This window comes from Triticum aestivum, chromosome 2D (genome assembly GCF_018294505.1).
Source record: "Triticum aestivum cultivar Chinese Spring chromosome 2D, IWGSC CS RefSeq v2.1, whole genome shotgun sequence".
Classification (NCBI taxonomy): Eukaryota; Viridiplantae; Streptophyta; class Magnoliopsida; order Poales; family Poaceae; genus Triticum; species Triticum aestivum.
Genome location: NC_057799.1, coordinates 595,087,190 through 595,103,029, shown reverse-complemented (window position 1 = coordinate 595,103,029; position 15,840 = coordinate 595,087,190). Strand labels below are relative to the sequence as shown.

Genomic DNA, 15,840 nt, shown 5'->3' with positions numbered 1-15,840 from the left:
CCCCGCCGGAGCCCCTCGCCGGAGTAGCCCGACGAGGTACTGCCCGATGCCCGTTGACCTTTGTCGGTTTTCGTTTTAAAAAAAACCCTAGATCGGTTTTTTTCGGTTTTATTATTTTGCGAGCGTTCACCGAACCGTCCGTTTTAACGAACGCGTTCGTCGGTTTTTCTCTGATAACGAACGTCCGTTATTTAACCGTTCGACCGTTTTTCTTTTTCGTCGGATTTTTCTCGTTATTTTCTCAGATTTGATTTCTGATCAAATCTTCGATTCTGTTTAACTTCTCGCTCGTTTATCGGAATCAGGCGATTCAAGCGCCTAGAGTTTCGTCTCGAAATTCTCTTTCCGTTTAACCTACTCAAACAAGTTTTTGTTACAGTAAAATTTGACCTAGATCCAGATTAGCAAACGAAGTTTCTTTCTTTCGCCGTTTGACTTTCGTTGCTTCTTTCGAGTTGATTCTTTTTGCAAACCGGAGTTCTTAAGTTGAACTTTCTGGTTGGTTCTTTCATTCGAGTTTTACCTGTGCATTAGATGAGTACTGATTGTATGCTTGTTTGTTTGCGATAGAGTACCCGGAGTGTGCCGCTTGTTACTTCGACTCGCTAGGTTTTGCGGATCATCAGCAAGGCAAGTAACACTTTGATCATACCCCGTTCATACCCAGTTTTATTGCATTAGATCTGTTTTCCTCAAACACTTGCATGATTAGGATCTAATTAAACGGTGGGTATTGGGAAGTAGTTGAGGTAGTACCTATTACCTGTTTTCTTATCAAACCCTTGGGAGTTACTTCTACGTTGCTTTTATTATTGCCATGCTATGCTCGTAGACGTGGATTGGGTTTGAGTGACATTCATGACAGATGTGAGATGTTTAATAATGGTTCAACTTAAGGTGGCAACTAAAACTCACATCTGGGTGGATTGAGGCACCTGGAGAACCCAGTGTTGTCTGTATGTATAAGGTCCGCCACCCAGGCTCAAAGGGATCGTAAGATTATTCATGCTAGAAACTTCCGTGTGCAGCCACAAGCTATTATGGGCTCTAGCATAGTTGAGTAGGTTACAAGATCTCTTGAAGAGGTGGACTAGCAGATGTAGGGGAAAGTAGGTGTACTGGTCCATCCAGAGTAAAGAGTGATTGTTTCTGAAAGACTGTGTCTCGGTCATCCGTTTCTCAAACATCATGTAGTGCGAGAATCAAGCGGAGGCGGTCGAGTCTTGTGGGGAAAAGTGCGCAAACCTCTGCAGAGTGTACAAACTAATCATGGTTAGCCGTGTCCCCGGTTATGGACAACTTGAGTATCTAGTACCTGGATTATCATTTGAATCTCATCACCGTGATACTTCTAATTAATTTTGTTGGGTTAAAGATGATACTTAAATGGGATTGAGTTGGAGGTACCTTCTCAATGTTTCAACCACCATGATAGTTAAATAAAATTTATTCCTTTGAAGTAGGATAAAATTGGCTTTTCGCAAAACTGTAACCATAGAGCTTTCCACCAGCCATATATGCATGTAGTATAGCATTATTGTTGTTCATTACTCTCTATGTGTTACTTTGCCAGCATATTCTATGTGTTGACCCGTTTCCGGGCTGCAACGTTTCATGTTGCAGACTTTTCAGACGACGAGTAAGGTGCTTTAGGTCGTGGTCTTATACTCAGTGATGCCGCTGGAGTGATGGACTCACTTATCTTCCAAGTCTTCCGCTGTTATCGTGTTAGATGGCCTTAAGCCATGTTTATCATACTCAAACTCTTCGGAGTTATTCGATGTAATAAGTGTGTGATTGCTACTCTGTTATAAATCCTCCATTTGTACTGTGCGTGTCAGCATTACTGATCCAGGGATGACACTGGTGCACAGCAGCACAGGCCATTTGAGGTCTGGTCGCTACAGAAGTTCTACTAACTTGGTGATGGTGACTAGAGAATTCTGTCAATCACTATTTTATCTGGAAGATTAACTCCCACTTGATTCAAGCGATTGTAGTATCCAGACAATCTGAGCAGATGCTCACTGCTTGAGCTATTCTCCTCCATCTTTTAGCTATAGAACTTGTTGGAGACTTCATATCTCTCAACTCGGGTATTTTCTTGAAATATTAACTTCAACTCCTGGAACATCTCAAATGGTCCATGACGTTCAAAACGTCTTTGAAGTCCTGATTCTAAGCTGTTAAGCATGGTGCACTAAACTATCAAGTAGTCATCATATTGAGCTAGCCAAACGTTCATAACGTCTGCATCTGCTCCTGCAATAGGTCTGTCACCTAGCGGTGCATCAGGGACATAATTCTTCTGTGCAGCAATGAGGATAATCCTCAGATCACGGATCCAATCCGCATCTTTGCTACTAACATCTTTCAACATAATTTTCTCTAGGAACATATCAAAAATAAACACAGGGAAGCAACAACGCGAGCTATTGATCTACAACATAATTTGCAAAAATACTATCAGGACTAAGTTCATGATAAATTTAAGTTCAATTAATCATATTACTTAAGAACTCCCACTTAGATAGACATCCCTCTAATCCTCTAAGTGATCACGTGATCCATATCAACTAAACCATGTCCGATCATCACGTGAGATGGAGTAGTTTCAACGGTGAACATCACTATGTTGATCATATCTACTATATGATTCACGCTCGACCTTTCGGTCTCCGTGTTCCGAGGCCATATCTGTTATATGCTAGGCTCATCAAGCTTAACCTGAGTATTCCGCGTGTGCAACTGTTTTGCACCCGTTGTATTTGAACGTAGAGCCTATCACACCCGATCATCACGTGGTGTCTCAGCACGAAGAACTTTCGCAACGGTGCATACTCAGGGAGAACACTTATACTTTGATAATTTAGTGAGGGATCATCTTATAATGCTACCGTCAATCAAAGCAAGATAAGATGCATAAAAGATAAACATCACATGCAATCAATATAAGTGATATGATATGGCCATCATCATCTCGTGCTTGTGATCTCCATCTCCGAAGCACCGTCATGATCACCATCGTCACCGGCGCGACACCTTGATCTCCATCGTAGCATCGTTGTCGTCTCGCCAATCTTATGCTTCTACGACTATCGCTACCGCTTAGTGATAAAGTAAAGCATTACAGGGCGATTGCATTGCATACAATAAAGCGACAACCATATGGCTCCTGCCAGTTGCCGATAACTCGGTTACAAAACATGATCATCTCATACAATAAATTTAGCATCATGCTTTGACCATATCACATCACAACATGCCCTGCAAAAACAAGTTAGACGTCCTCTACTTTGTTGTTGCAAGTTTTACGTGGCTGCTACGGGCTTAGCAAGAACCGTTCTTACCTACGCATCAAAACCACAAGGATAGTTTGTCAAGTTGGTGTTGTTTTAACCTTCGCAAGGACCGGGCGTAGCCACACTCGATTCAACTAAAGTGAGAGAGACAGACACCCGCCAGTCACCTTTAAGCAACGAGTGCTCGCAACGGTGAAACCAGTCTCGCGTAAGCGTACGCGTAATGTTGGTCCGGGCCACTTCATCTCACAATACCGCTGAACCAAAGTATGACATGCTGGTAAGCAGTATGACTTATATCGCCCACATCTCACTTGTGTTCTACTCGTGCATAACATCAACGCATAAAACCAGGCTCGGATGCCACTGTTGGGGAACGTAGTAATTTCAAAAATTTCCTACGCACACGCAAGATCATGGTGATGCATAGCAACGAGAGGGGAGAGTGTTGTCCACGTACCCTCGTATACCGAAAGCGGAAGCGTTAACACAACGCGGTTGATGTAGTCGTACGTCTTCACGATCCGACCGATCAAGTACCGAACGCACGGCACCTCCGAGTTCAGCACACGTTCAGCTCGATGACGTCCCTCGAACTCCGATCCAGCCGAGTGTTGAGGGAGAGTTTCGTCAGCATGACAGCGTGGTGACGATGATGATGTTCTACCGACGCAGGGCTTCGCCTAAGCACCGCTACGATATTATCGAGGTGTAATATGGTGGAGGGGGGCACCGCACACGGCTAAGAGATCAATAGATCAATTGTTGTGTCTATGGGGTGCCCCCTGCCCCTGTATATAAAGGAGCAAGGGGGGAGACGGCCGGCCAAGGAGGAGGGCGCGCCAAGGGGGGAGTCCTACTCCCACCGGGAGTAGGACTCCTCCTTTCCTTGTTGGAGTAGGAGAGAAGGAAAGAGGGGGAGAGGGAGAAGGAAAAAGGGGCTGCACCCCTTGTCCAATTCGGACCAGAGGGGGGGTGCGCGCCTCCTTCCTTTTGGCCTCTCTCCTCTATTCTCGTATGGCCCAATAAGGCCCAATACTTCTCCCCGGCGAATTCCCGTAACTCTCCGGTACTCCGATAAATACCCGAATCACTCGGAACCTTTCCGAAGTCCGAATATAGTCGTCCAATATATCGATCTTTACGTCTCGGCCATTTCGAGACTCCTCGTCATGTCCCTGATCTCATCCGGGACTCCGAACTCCTTCGGTACATCAAAACACATAAACTCATAATATAACCGTCATCTAACTTTAAGCGTGCGGACCCTACGGGTTCGAGAACTATGTAGACATGACCGAGACACGTCTCCGGTCAATAACCAATAGCGGAACCTGGATGCTCATATTGGCTCCCACATATTCTACGAAGATCTTTATCGGTTAAACCGCATAACAACATACGTTGTTCCCTTTGTCATCGGTATGTTACTTGCCCGAGATTCGATCGTCGGTATCTCAATACCTAGTTCAATCTCGTTACCGGCAAGTCTGTTTACTCGTTTTGTAATACATCAACCCGCAACAAACTCATTAGTTACAATGCTTGCAAGGCTTATAGTGATGTGCATTACTGAGTGGGCCCAGAGATACCTCTCCGACAATCGGAGTGACAAATCCTAATCTCGAAATACGCCAACCCAACAAGTACCTTCGGAGACACCTGTAGAGCACCTTTATAATCACCCAGTTACGTTTTGACGTTTGGTAGCACACAAAGTGTTCCTCCGGTAAACGGGAGTTGCATAATCTCATAGTCATAAGAACATGTATGAGTCATGAAGAAAGCAATAGCAACATACTAAACGATCGAGTGCTAAGCTAACGGAATGGGTCAAGTCAATCACATCATTCTCCTAATGATATGATCCCGTTAATCAAATGACAACTCATGTCTATGGCTAGGAAACATAACCATCTTTGATCAACGAGCTAGTCAAGTAGAGGCATACTAGTGACACTCTGTTTGTCTATGTATTCACACATGTATCATGTTTCCGGTTAATACAATTCTAGCATGAATAATAAACATTTATCATGATATAAGGAAATAAATAATAACTTTATTATTGCCTCTAGGGCATATTTCCTTCAAAAGTAAGGTGTGTGATCGTGAATGGCACGGAAAGGGCGACGGTTGAGAAGGTATGTGGCCGTGTGCAAGGCTTCAGCCCAAAAGGAAGGTGTGAGGTTGGCTTGGACGAGGAGGGTGCGGATGATGTCGTTGGTGGTGCGAAGAAGACGTTCGGCCTTGCCATTCTGGGGTGAGGTGTGAGGGCAAGGGAAGCGGTAGGCAATGCCATTAGCGGAGAAGAACGCACGTAGTGTGGAGTTGATAAACTCGCCACCGTTATCGCATTGTAGTGCTTTGATGATCACATTGTATTGAGTACGAACGTAAGAGAAAAAGCGTTGGAGAGTAAGAGATGTGTCCGGCTTGTTGCGAAGAGGAAAGGACCAGAAAAAGTGAGTGTAATCATCAAGCACAATCAAGTAATATTGATAACCGGAAAAGCTTACAACGGGGCTGGTCCATAAATCACAATGGATTAGTTCAAATGGAGCAAAAGTGCGACTATGTGAAGTAGGAAAGGGGAGGCGCGGCTGCCGTCCAAGTTGGCAAGCATTACATGGTGTATGCGCAATCTTATTACAAGATGGAAGAAAATCATGGGCCGCTAAGGAAGAGGTAACTTGGGGGCTGGGGTGGCCAAGCCGGCGGTGCCATACGTCGGCGGTGGAGGTGGTGGCGTTAGGGGGAAGGGGTTGTTCGATGAACTGAGCGACGCCATAGCGGATCAGAACAAGGAGGAAGAATGACTTCCACTTGTGGTAGTTGTGATCGTCGGGGTTGAGAAGAAACTTGATCTGGTTCTGGATGCTATCACGGAAAATGGGGTGGGGGAGGGAGCGGCGGCGCCGTGGAGTTGGGGAATAGGGGGGCGAACTGAGAACCGAGCGAGGGGGAGGAGCCACTATGGGAAGAGGGGGTGGTGCCGAAGATGAAGGGAGAAGACGTGCCGGCGGTGGTGCCGGCGCCGGTGGACGAGCTGGAGAGAGTCCCCGGCGAGGTGGCCGAGTTGGTGGCCGGAGAAGTGGCGGAGGCGGTCGTGTGCTCGGCCATGAAAGGGTTGCCTGGAGTCTGATACCAAGTAGAATGATCAATTGTTTCTGTGCATTCATTCACCCACACCGAGTACAAGATATACACACAGAGGAGCGGTTACAAGGAGCCCGATGGAAGTGGCACGCAGGCCCGGGCATGCTCCATGATCCTATAAACCAGGAATACAAGTATATATACATACACAGATACAATACACGTTAACAGACTTGTGGTGCGATACACAAGTTCTACGAGATTTACGTGCTCCGTGCCATCTTCTCTCAGAAGTGCACGCGTTGGTAGGGTAGGTGCGTCTGATAAGTAAACAACGCTGGTCACGGCCGGCACCATCGAAAGCAACAAGAAGAACGTCGCAAGTTGCGGCGAGTTCCCCTGGTTTTCGGTGCCGGTGGGAGCGCGTCCGCAGACGAGTGGTGGTACAAACAATAGTACAACTTTGAGTACTTGGCAGGACACGAGCAGCGTACTTTTTTTGCGGATGGCTGACTGACCCTGAACCATTTTAGAACTAACATTGAGGTTAGTAACTGGTGTGAAAAAAAGTACAGTATGAGGTTAGTATAACTTCCCCTAAGATCAAGTATAGGGGTGACTCAAGCTTTCCCTAAAAAACTAAACTGAAGGCCTAATCCGTTCTGGCCGGTGAAAGTTAACGGCCGGCGCGCCCACAGAGAAAACAAATACGTACTCTTCGACCTTTACCTTTTTAGGCTGGACATCAGGTTTTAAATTCAAGTTCTACCAACAAACTAAAGCCTATTTAAAGAAACAAAAAAAAAAATTAGTGCCGCATAATACGGAATGTAGCAAACCAAACAAGTCTTCCATTTCCTCGTAGTTTAGCAGCTTCATCCAAAAATGCTTGCTTGCTGTCCAGCCCCAGCCTGATTGTTAACGATGATGCTTCGCTTTCCTGTACCCTAAACCCAACCTTAATTATCAGTATATTTGTGTTAAGCAGTGTCGTCAACCTAGTGATGATATCAAAAGATGCTGACAGCTCTGAAGTTCACGTTGCGGCCTTCCTTTTAGTTTCACGTGTGCAAAATATTCTGCCTGTTTTCCATCACAGCAGGAATTTTCAAATCATGCAGAAATTTGTCAAATTGACGTGATGCGCCACGTAGCAGACAATACCTGAATAAGCATCAGTATGCTGATAATCTTGTCACTTGAGTTTTCCTGCCTCTTGTCTTCACGATCTCTTGTTATCTCGATTTTGTTCTCCTGCCACATGGTACATGTGGCGCCCTCGATCAAGCCCGAGAGAGATTACCATTGCAGAAGCTCGGACCAAACAAAACAAAATTTATTTTGCAGGCATAAGATCCATAAACAAATATAAATACGCCTGGTTTACAGCATCGGTAGTTAACACATGCTTCCAAGAAGCTTTAGTTCCTGTTAATATTATCCTAGGACTTGACATAAAGAGCCAAGAGAGTGCGTTTAACAAAAGTGTCCGAAAGGCCTTTGCATCTTTTGTGCCAGCGAAGCCAAGGGAAAAAGAGACGGAACCACCCATTTGTTAATCTTACTTGTCAGTGCAGCGTACGTTGTGGTGTTGTAGTAGTACTCTAGTGTGTACCCATGAATAATTAGAAAGAAGTCTTCTTGATTTAGGACAGAGTGTCACTTGTCTTGGTGCATTTCAAGCTGTATAGCATGCCAAGCTTAATTAGCATACATAATCCCAAAAGTGTTAATTTGACTTCTATGAGATGTAGCTAGCTAGGTGCTCATCGTGCAAGAATAATAATGTATGGAGATAATGTATGCTTTGTGTGTACACTGATGAATTTGCCCTGTTCCCACGGTGATGACGTGATTATAAGTAATTTAATTATTTCTATAGAAAATTCGAGATAATGGCATATGGTGGTTAAGCATTATCCTAGGCATGTTGTTGAGTTCAGAGTTCTTGGACGTAAACGAGAGACTTTTACCGCGTGAATATTGATTCATGTTGAATTATTGATAAGACATCACTATGGGAACAGAGAAAATTCATATAACACATAATAACGCAACTATCCATGAAGTCATCTAATTTTGAAAATATTGATAAAACAAACAGTACCCGAGATCAAGCTTATGGCCTTATGGGGTTAGCAACAACTTACTGTGTGAATGAGAGGGTTTCTTTGACATGACGTTTTACCTTATGAAAGAATATATATTAAGGGGATCTCCCGACATAATTGAGGAACTTACTTTCCTCATTGTTGATTTGTTGTTTGTGTTGTTAATTGAGTGGATGAGGTTGACATGCATGACACTAATTCCGTTCTTCTCTTGCTTCTTTTTTTGTTGCAAATCCGTTCTTCTCTTGCTCTAAACTACATGGGCTCAATCTTATTGTGGTTGAACAACATGCATGATTAGCCATAGACGAACAATTAAAACGGTGCACGTCTTTAACTAGCACCATGTCTAACATAAAATGATTAGCTCTCAAAATGATCAAGCCTGGTACCTAATATTATATCGTATTTATTCTTCCTTTCACCGATCATAGATTCCCTTTGCAGTAGCTAGAACGGAAAGATATTGCAAGAAGATCGATATGCTTATCGGCAAATTCATTCATCGTCGCTAGTCATATGTGGTGCACGCACCAAACCGAGCCTTGTCATGTGCCCAAGCTAGATGCTCTATGTGTCGAGTACCCACGCTAAGTACGCACTTAAGAGCATCTAATCGCCATTTGTTTACTTAGAGTACGTAGTGGGTACCTTGCAAACGTAAATGATGAATCCACAATAGTGTGGCATATGGGAGCATGTGGCTGACGCCGCAACATTCCCATAGATTCGTATGATTTGTAGGGAAAGACGTTTGTTTTAGCTGGGTACAATTAGCATCCCAAATCTAATCTTAGTTTGATGCAGGAACATGCGTGGAGGAGCCAATCAAAAGCAGTACTAGCTAGTACTACTTGATAGTCCGCGGTTAGTACAACTAAGCACCAGAGAGGAAGAGGACGATCAATGCATCTGCCCCACTCTTGTATGCATCAGAAGCAATACTATAGCAATAATAATTGTGATTGGCGTCTCAGAATAAGACCTGATCTATCCATGTAATGATGTAACCGTGTAGCCTGTTAGAGAGGTGATGATGTGATCTCGCAGCCCAAAAGAACGCACAATTTCGGTTGGAACGGCCGCTCTAGTCCCCTGGCCACAACCCACAATCATGATCACTCCCCGTTCGGCATGTGTGACGCCTCGACGTGGTGACACGTATGTATGCGCCGCCGGTAAGTCGATGTCATGGCGCACTTGTAGCTGCGCAGATCCTGTTGGATCCTCGATGAATCATTTTATGTAGAAGAGTGCCGCTATACATACAATTTTTTACATTCAATCTTTGTATGGTGCTGCAAATACAATCATCCATTAAGGGCGACTCTAATTGAAGTCATCAAAACGGACACATCAAATTTCAGCGGACGACTCCATTAAGGACGACTCCGACGAGCAGGAAAAGAAGTTCTCCGGCATAAAAACCGGTCAGGAGGCCTGTCGAGACCATCGGATACGAGCAAGGAAATGTTGTGCTCCACCACCATCCACGATCTATGCCGCTGCAGCCTGGCTTGCAGATGCAAAAGCTCCTAGCCGGCGCGTCGTTTAGCAACTCGCCGTCCAAGTCAGCTCGTCGAGGAGTGGCTAGTTGCCCCAGGGCGGCAAGCGAGCGAGCTCGGCGGCACGGACATCGTGGCTGCCGTGGACAACGCCGTGTCGTACAACTGCTCTCGTGCCCGGGACCACAACATCCGCCGTCAACGTAAGTGTAGCCGCACCCTGCCGGCGGGGAAAGAAGCCGGCATCGCGAAGATGGACGAAATGGTGGCCAGCACGTCCGCGGCCGCCGTCATCATCGAGGAGAAGTAGAACACGGGAGGCCGCCACCGTTTGGGTCCCATGAAGGCCACCACTGAGGCGAGCCGGTGTCTTGCCCGGTAGCAGGCCATCGTTGTCCCCTTCGCCTTCGGCTGAAGCACATCGCGAGGGTTCCACTGCGATGAGCGGCGCTGTCGAACATGGAGAAGCGAGCCGCCCTTTACGCTGAAGCATATACCTCCGGGGTCACGGCAGTCCGGCGAGCGGGCCACCGGACAAGGGAAGATAATGGAGATCCGTCGCGGCCAGCCGTAGACTAGTCGAGTGTATCCGTGACGTGCACATGGTTATCCGCCGACACTAGCCGTTGACTAGTTTTTCCTTACTCCATTATAGTTTTTAGTCAAAAATCTCTAAAATGTAATGAATCTCATTTGATTTATATAAAATCCGTTTTGTTTGCACAAATTTCGTTCGGCTAGTTAAAAAAGTTGTTAAAAATGTATGCGAGCGATATTGGAATGGATGTCTCCTGCATCGGTGTTCGCGAAAGGGCGTGAAAGAAAGTGTGCGGGTTGTAGATGTCCTTACGCACACGCACACGCACACGCACATGGCCACGTCGCATCCTGATCGGTGTGTGCCGTGCCGGGGAAAGCTGAGGAAGGAAAGAGAATCGTTTTGGTCCGATCGATCTAGCCCATGCGCGGATTGGGTGGATTCCCGCGGCGCGCGGTCAGGTGGCGGAGGCGCTGCGATCGTGCATGTGGCCCGGCGCTGTCCGGCAGTCGGTCATCAGCCCAGGCCGCATGCATGTGCAAAACTGCTCTACGACTAGAGAGCAACGCATCTCTAACTACTATGGCCCACAAACTGAATTATGTATGATTTAGCTCTAATCGTACAGTTTGTCGTACGTATAGCAAGGTCGCTCCCCGGCGGACGGGTTTTGGCATCGTCTGACACGAATCGCATACGTACCAATCTCTTGTCGGATTTCGCGGGATGCATCGTCGCCGGATTGGAGCGGAGTGGAGTCGTAGCTTTCGGGAGATCGCCATGCGGATTCCGGGCCACGCAGCACGCCTCCCTCCGAGCTTGGCCCCTGAACTTTTGTGGGTGTCCAATGATTGCTAGTTTTTCGCGGAGAGGTACGCGCACGTACTGTATGTACAGACGTAGACGTAGCCGTGGAGCTTTTCGCTCGATCATGCACGGCGCTGTACCACTGTCTCCTCCTCAAAAAGTTTTGTTGTAGGAATAACGATTGATCATGCATGGTGCAGCTTGAGGACCCTAGCTTAGGAGCTTAGGGTAGGCGTGCAATGCCTCCAACATGCTTTGTCGTCCGGGTACTACTACTAGTACTAATATTAGTCTTACTTTAGTGTAATTGTAGTGTAGTGCAGGTAGAGTTCATCACAAGTTACTTTAGTGTAATAATGCAGGTACAGTTAATTTCAAGTTAGTGCAGTTGTACTTCCTAAACAATTTACAAGGTAGCTAGTACTCCCTCCGTTCCGATTTACTCGTCGTGGTTTTAGTTCAAATTTGAACTAAAACCACGACGAGTAAATCGGAACGGAGGGAGTACAACTGTTTTTTTAGGGGATAGTACAACTGTTGTTAATTAGTAGTACATCTTGTTTGGCAACTGGCAAGGTGATGAAGTCGTGCCAGCGGATTGGAATTTTCCCTTTTGCCGTGCGGACCAACAGGCCGGCCGGCGGCTTTCACTGCCAGAAGCAGAATGTGACCCCGGATCAAAGCCGTGATATCGGTTAACTGCCCTCGGCTGAGAAGACACGCTTCCTACCCACGTTACGGCTTTTCCTTCTGACTCTAGCAGCCTAATAAAGCGAAGTTAGTGATAGTGTGGAGTACTAAATGAAGGCGGACGCAGGAACAGTTTATCTTTTCTAGGACAAGTGTGGGGAGCGACTGCCTACAGCTACAAAACGCTCATCAATGCGCAAGTCCCTGTCAGCTCCAAAACGCTCGCTGTTCGCCGCTCCAACACGCACAACGTTAAAAATCACTCCACAGTCCACATGATTTACTACTCCCTCCGTTCCGAAATGTAAGTCGCTGGGGAATATGTTCCGACCAGGTGAAAATGGGCAAATGGACCTTTATGCCCCCAGTTCAAACTTTGAATCAGCCCGTCTTCTTCCTCGGCGTCTTCCACCTCCGCCTCCATCCCTGCCTTCCACCTCCGCCTCCTCCCCCGCCCTCCACCTCCACCCCTGCCCAGGCGCTCCTCCTCTCCCACGCCCAGGGGCCCCTCCTGGCCCGCGCGTGCCCAGGTGGTGCTCTGCTGCCGCCCGCTGGTGGAGGCGAGCTGGTGCTCTGCTGCCGGCCCCTGGTGGTGGCGAGCTGGTGCTCTGCTGCCGCCCACTGTTGGAGGCGAGCTGCCGCCTGCACGCGCCCAGGTGTTGTTCCTCCCCACGCACAGGTGCTGCTGCCGCTGAAGTCCTCGCCGCTGGACAGGAGCTGCTCCAGCCGGAGTTCTCAATTTTGCTCGCCTAGGTTCATCTCCTCGCCCAGTACTCGCTCTGCATCTGAGTAAACAATTTGATGATCATAAACTTGTTGTAATCATTTGTCTTGAATAATTGCATGCAGTACAATCTTGGAGTAATACTGAAATTTAACACTGAAACTGAACAGTGAAAGATGAACACTGAGTAGAACATGTACTATCAATACAGGTTTGGACCGGTACTGTCAATAGAAAAGATGAACAAGTACTGTCAATTTAGAACAGGTTTGGACCGGTACTGTCAATAGAAAAGATGAACAAGTACTGTCAATTTAGAACAGGTTTGGACTTAGTTTCATCAGTACTCCAAATCAGTAGGAGTATGAATTAACGGGCAGAAATAATTGCTACTCTCATTTAAGGTAAAATTGAGTAGGAATAGGAGTAGGAATATCAGGAGCATGAATATCAGGAAGGAGTACATCATGGCCTTTGAAAATTTTACCCCAGCCTTACTTTGAACTCGATCTCATTTCTGTACTTCATTATTCCCATAAGAGGGTCACTTTCACCTGTAACTTGACATGATCAAGTAAACTGTGCACATGTCTATTTTTATTTGAATCTTCAGAATGTCCAAAATTTTAAACACTATGGTATGACTGAACAATCTAAACTGTTTGACATAATTTGATGTAAATAAAATACTCCAGCCATTCTTAGTATGCAAATCTGCAGTTAGTGCTTCGAAAAAACACTATGGGAAATGACTTGAATGGAGAAATGTTGAGATACCAACCTGCTAGCTGAAAAGTGCAGCATGCCGGCATGAGAATGACTGATACCCTCACACATCTTTTTTCATTAGCCCTTCTTTAAAACAATCTGATGGAAAAAAACATTCAAGGTCACAAATCATATTATTGTAGGGCTCATATTTACTGTAGAAGAGAGAAGAGAAAAGAAGAGATCAAGAATATGGAGGGCACAAGAGGAGTATACTACAGTAGCTCTCCTCTTGTTGCAAGTCCTACACTAAAGTACTAAAACTACTGCTTGCAAGTCCTAACATAACAGCAGCAATCATCATCAGTGCTCCAAGTATCCAAGATGGAGTAATTAACAGAAAATGCAAGATAACCTAACAGAGCAAGATGGAGTAATCCAAGAAAATTAATTGAAAATTGCTGAGTAGTGTTGTGTGCAAGTGCAAGTACTCAAAATTTGTTTGAGTAGCAAATCTTGGAGTACGAGAGGACTCCAAGTTAAATGTACTCAAAGCAAATTAAGCAAATGTACTGCCATTAGTTTTCATTCCATTCTGAAAACTACTCCTGTTCACAAATTAAGCAAATCTTGGAGTATTGAAGTACTCCAAGTTAAATGTACTCCAAGCAAATTAAGCAAATGTACTCCAAGAAAATTAAGCAACTGAACTGGAGAAGAAATAAATTCTGAATATGTTCCAGTCACAAAAGAACTTGGCAAGTTGTTTTTATTCCATTATGAATATATGTTCCTGACACAAAAGAGTTGGCAATTAGGCGCCCAATTAACTTGGTGATGCATGCTAAACTTAAGAACCATCATCACTTGGTACACACACCAGTTCAGATTACACATGATAATTAATTAGGCGCGGTAACTAATTAACCCCAGCAGCTACCTTAGTTAGGTGCAGTAAAAACTCCTACTGCTACTGCATCTTTACCAACCAAATTCAGTGACAGAGCTACTCCATTTTACTCAAATTCAGTATGCAAAATTAACAGTAATCCATACAGCTGCTTCATACTCCAAATTGCTACTCCAAATTCAGTATACAAAATTCAGTATGCTGCTACTCCAAATTCAGTTTGCAAATTAACAGTAACAGTACTTCAATGGAGTACAGTTGCTACTCCAAATTAACAGTGGGTCCTTGCTAAGCATATTGTTCTCAAATTAACAGTAGAACTCAAATTAGCAGCAGCATTCGTAGGTGACAACACAAAACAGCAGCAACATTCGTACGAGTAGAAAATGAACACGTACTGGTTCAGATTGAAAGAGCTTAGCTAGCGCAGCTCAAATTGAAAGAGCAGCAGCTCGAAGCAGAGCTCAGCAGCGATAGAGAGTGTAGCTAGCGCCCATCTTGCTGCCGGTCTTCCAGGCCTGGGAGGACTTCTTGCGGCCGCCGATGCGGGGGATGCTGGCGAACTCTTCGTCGGTGAAGGCGGCGTCGTTGCTGGCGTACACTGCGCAAGCGCGGGGGCGAGCAGCGAGCGGGACCCATGGGCGCGGCGGTCGAGGCAGAGGCGGACGCACGAGGCCCCGGCATCGTCGGCGTTCTGGATGAGCTCCCGGCGTCCCGCAGCGCGGTGGTGCCCTCCGGGTAGTTGGCCAGCACCTCGCGGATGCGCCGCACCAGGTCCACCCACAGCCCGAAGTCCTCCAGCAGCATCCCGCCCGGATCCATGTCGCTTCGTCGCCGGCGTCGAAGCACGCGGATCCAGCGCCTCCGCCGGCCAGAAGCTCATCGCCGGCGCCTAAAAAATCAAGCTTTTGACCTACGGGTGGTGGATTTCTGGCGGTGGGAGGAAACGGGGTGGCTCGATGGTGCGGAGAAAGAGAGGAAGCGGGGTGGCTTAGCGGTGACGATGGCGAGGAGAGGCCGGCGACGACGGGGATCTGGAGGGGAGCGAGAGAGGGGTGGCCGGGTGGGTGAGAGGGGAACGAGAGAGTGAGCTTGAGTGGGTGAGAGCGAGCGGTGGTGGGAGGGCATTTCTGGAAAGTGAAAAATTCTCGTAGCGTTACGAAATTTACACGTCAAACCCTTAAACGACTTACATTTCGGAACAGAGGAAGTACATATCAATTTGTCACAATTAGCAGGACATCACGCACGGATCGATGAGTGAGCGCGACCGAAACGTGCGCAGCCGACCTCGGAGCCGGGAGCTCGTGTGCTGTGTGCATGCCGGTCAACCGGGCGCCCGCGCCCGCGCCCGCGCCGACCGGCCGCAGATTCTCGCTCCAGGACACGAAGCTCGATAGGAATATGATACGCGCGGCACGCTGCCACCCAAGTTCAGTGGAACGA

At 46.6% G+C, this 15,840-nt stretch overlaps 1 protein-coding gene across 1 annotated transcript; it reads right to left on the bottom strand.

Moving 5' to 3' along the window:
• Window positions 1–14,797: 14,797 nt before the first annotated feature.
• On the bottom strand, window positions 14,798–15,564 carry LOC123054807 (uncharacterized). Its single transcript, XM_044478655.1, has one exon. It carries the CDS (start codon window positions 15,275–15,277, stop codon window positions 14,816–14,818), a length of 462 nt encoding a protein of 153 aa, XP_044334590.1. The 5' UTR covers window positions 15,278–15,564; the 3' UTR covers window positions 14,798–14,815.
• Between the last annotated feature and the right edge of the window lie 276 nt (window positions 15,565–15,840).

Coding starts and splice junctions, on each gene's coding strand:
- LOC123054807 (XM_044478655.1), bottom strand. CDS start 15,277: ATGAGCTTCTGGCCGGCGGAGGCGCTGGATCCGCGTGCTTCGACGCCG.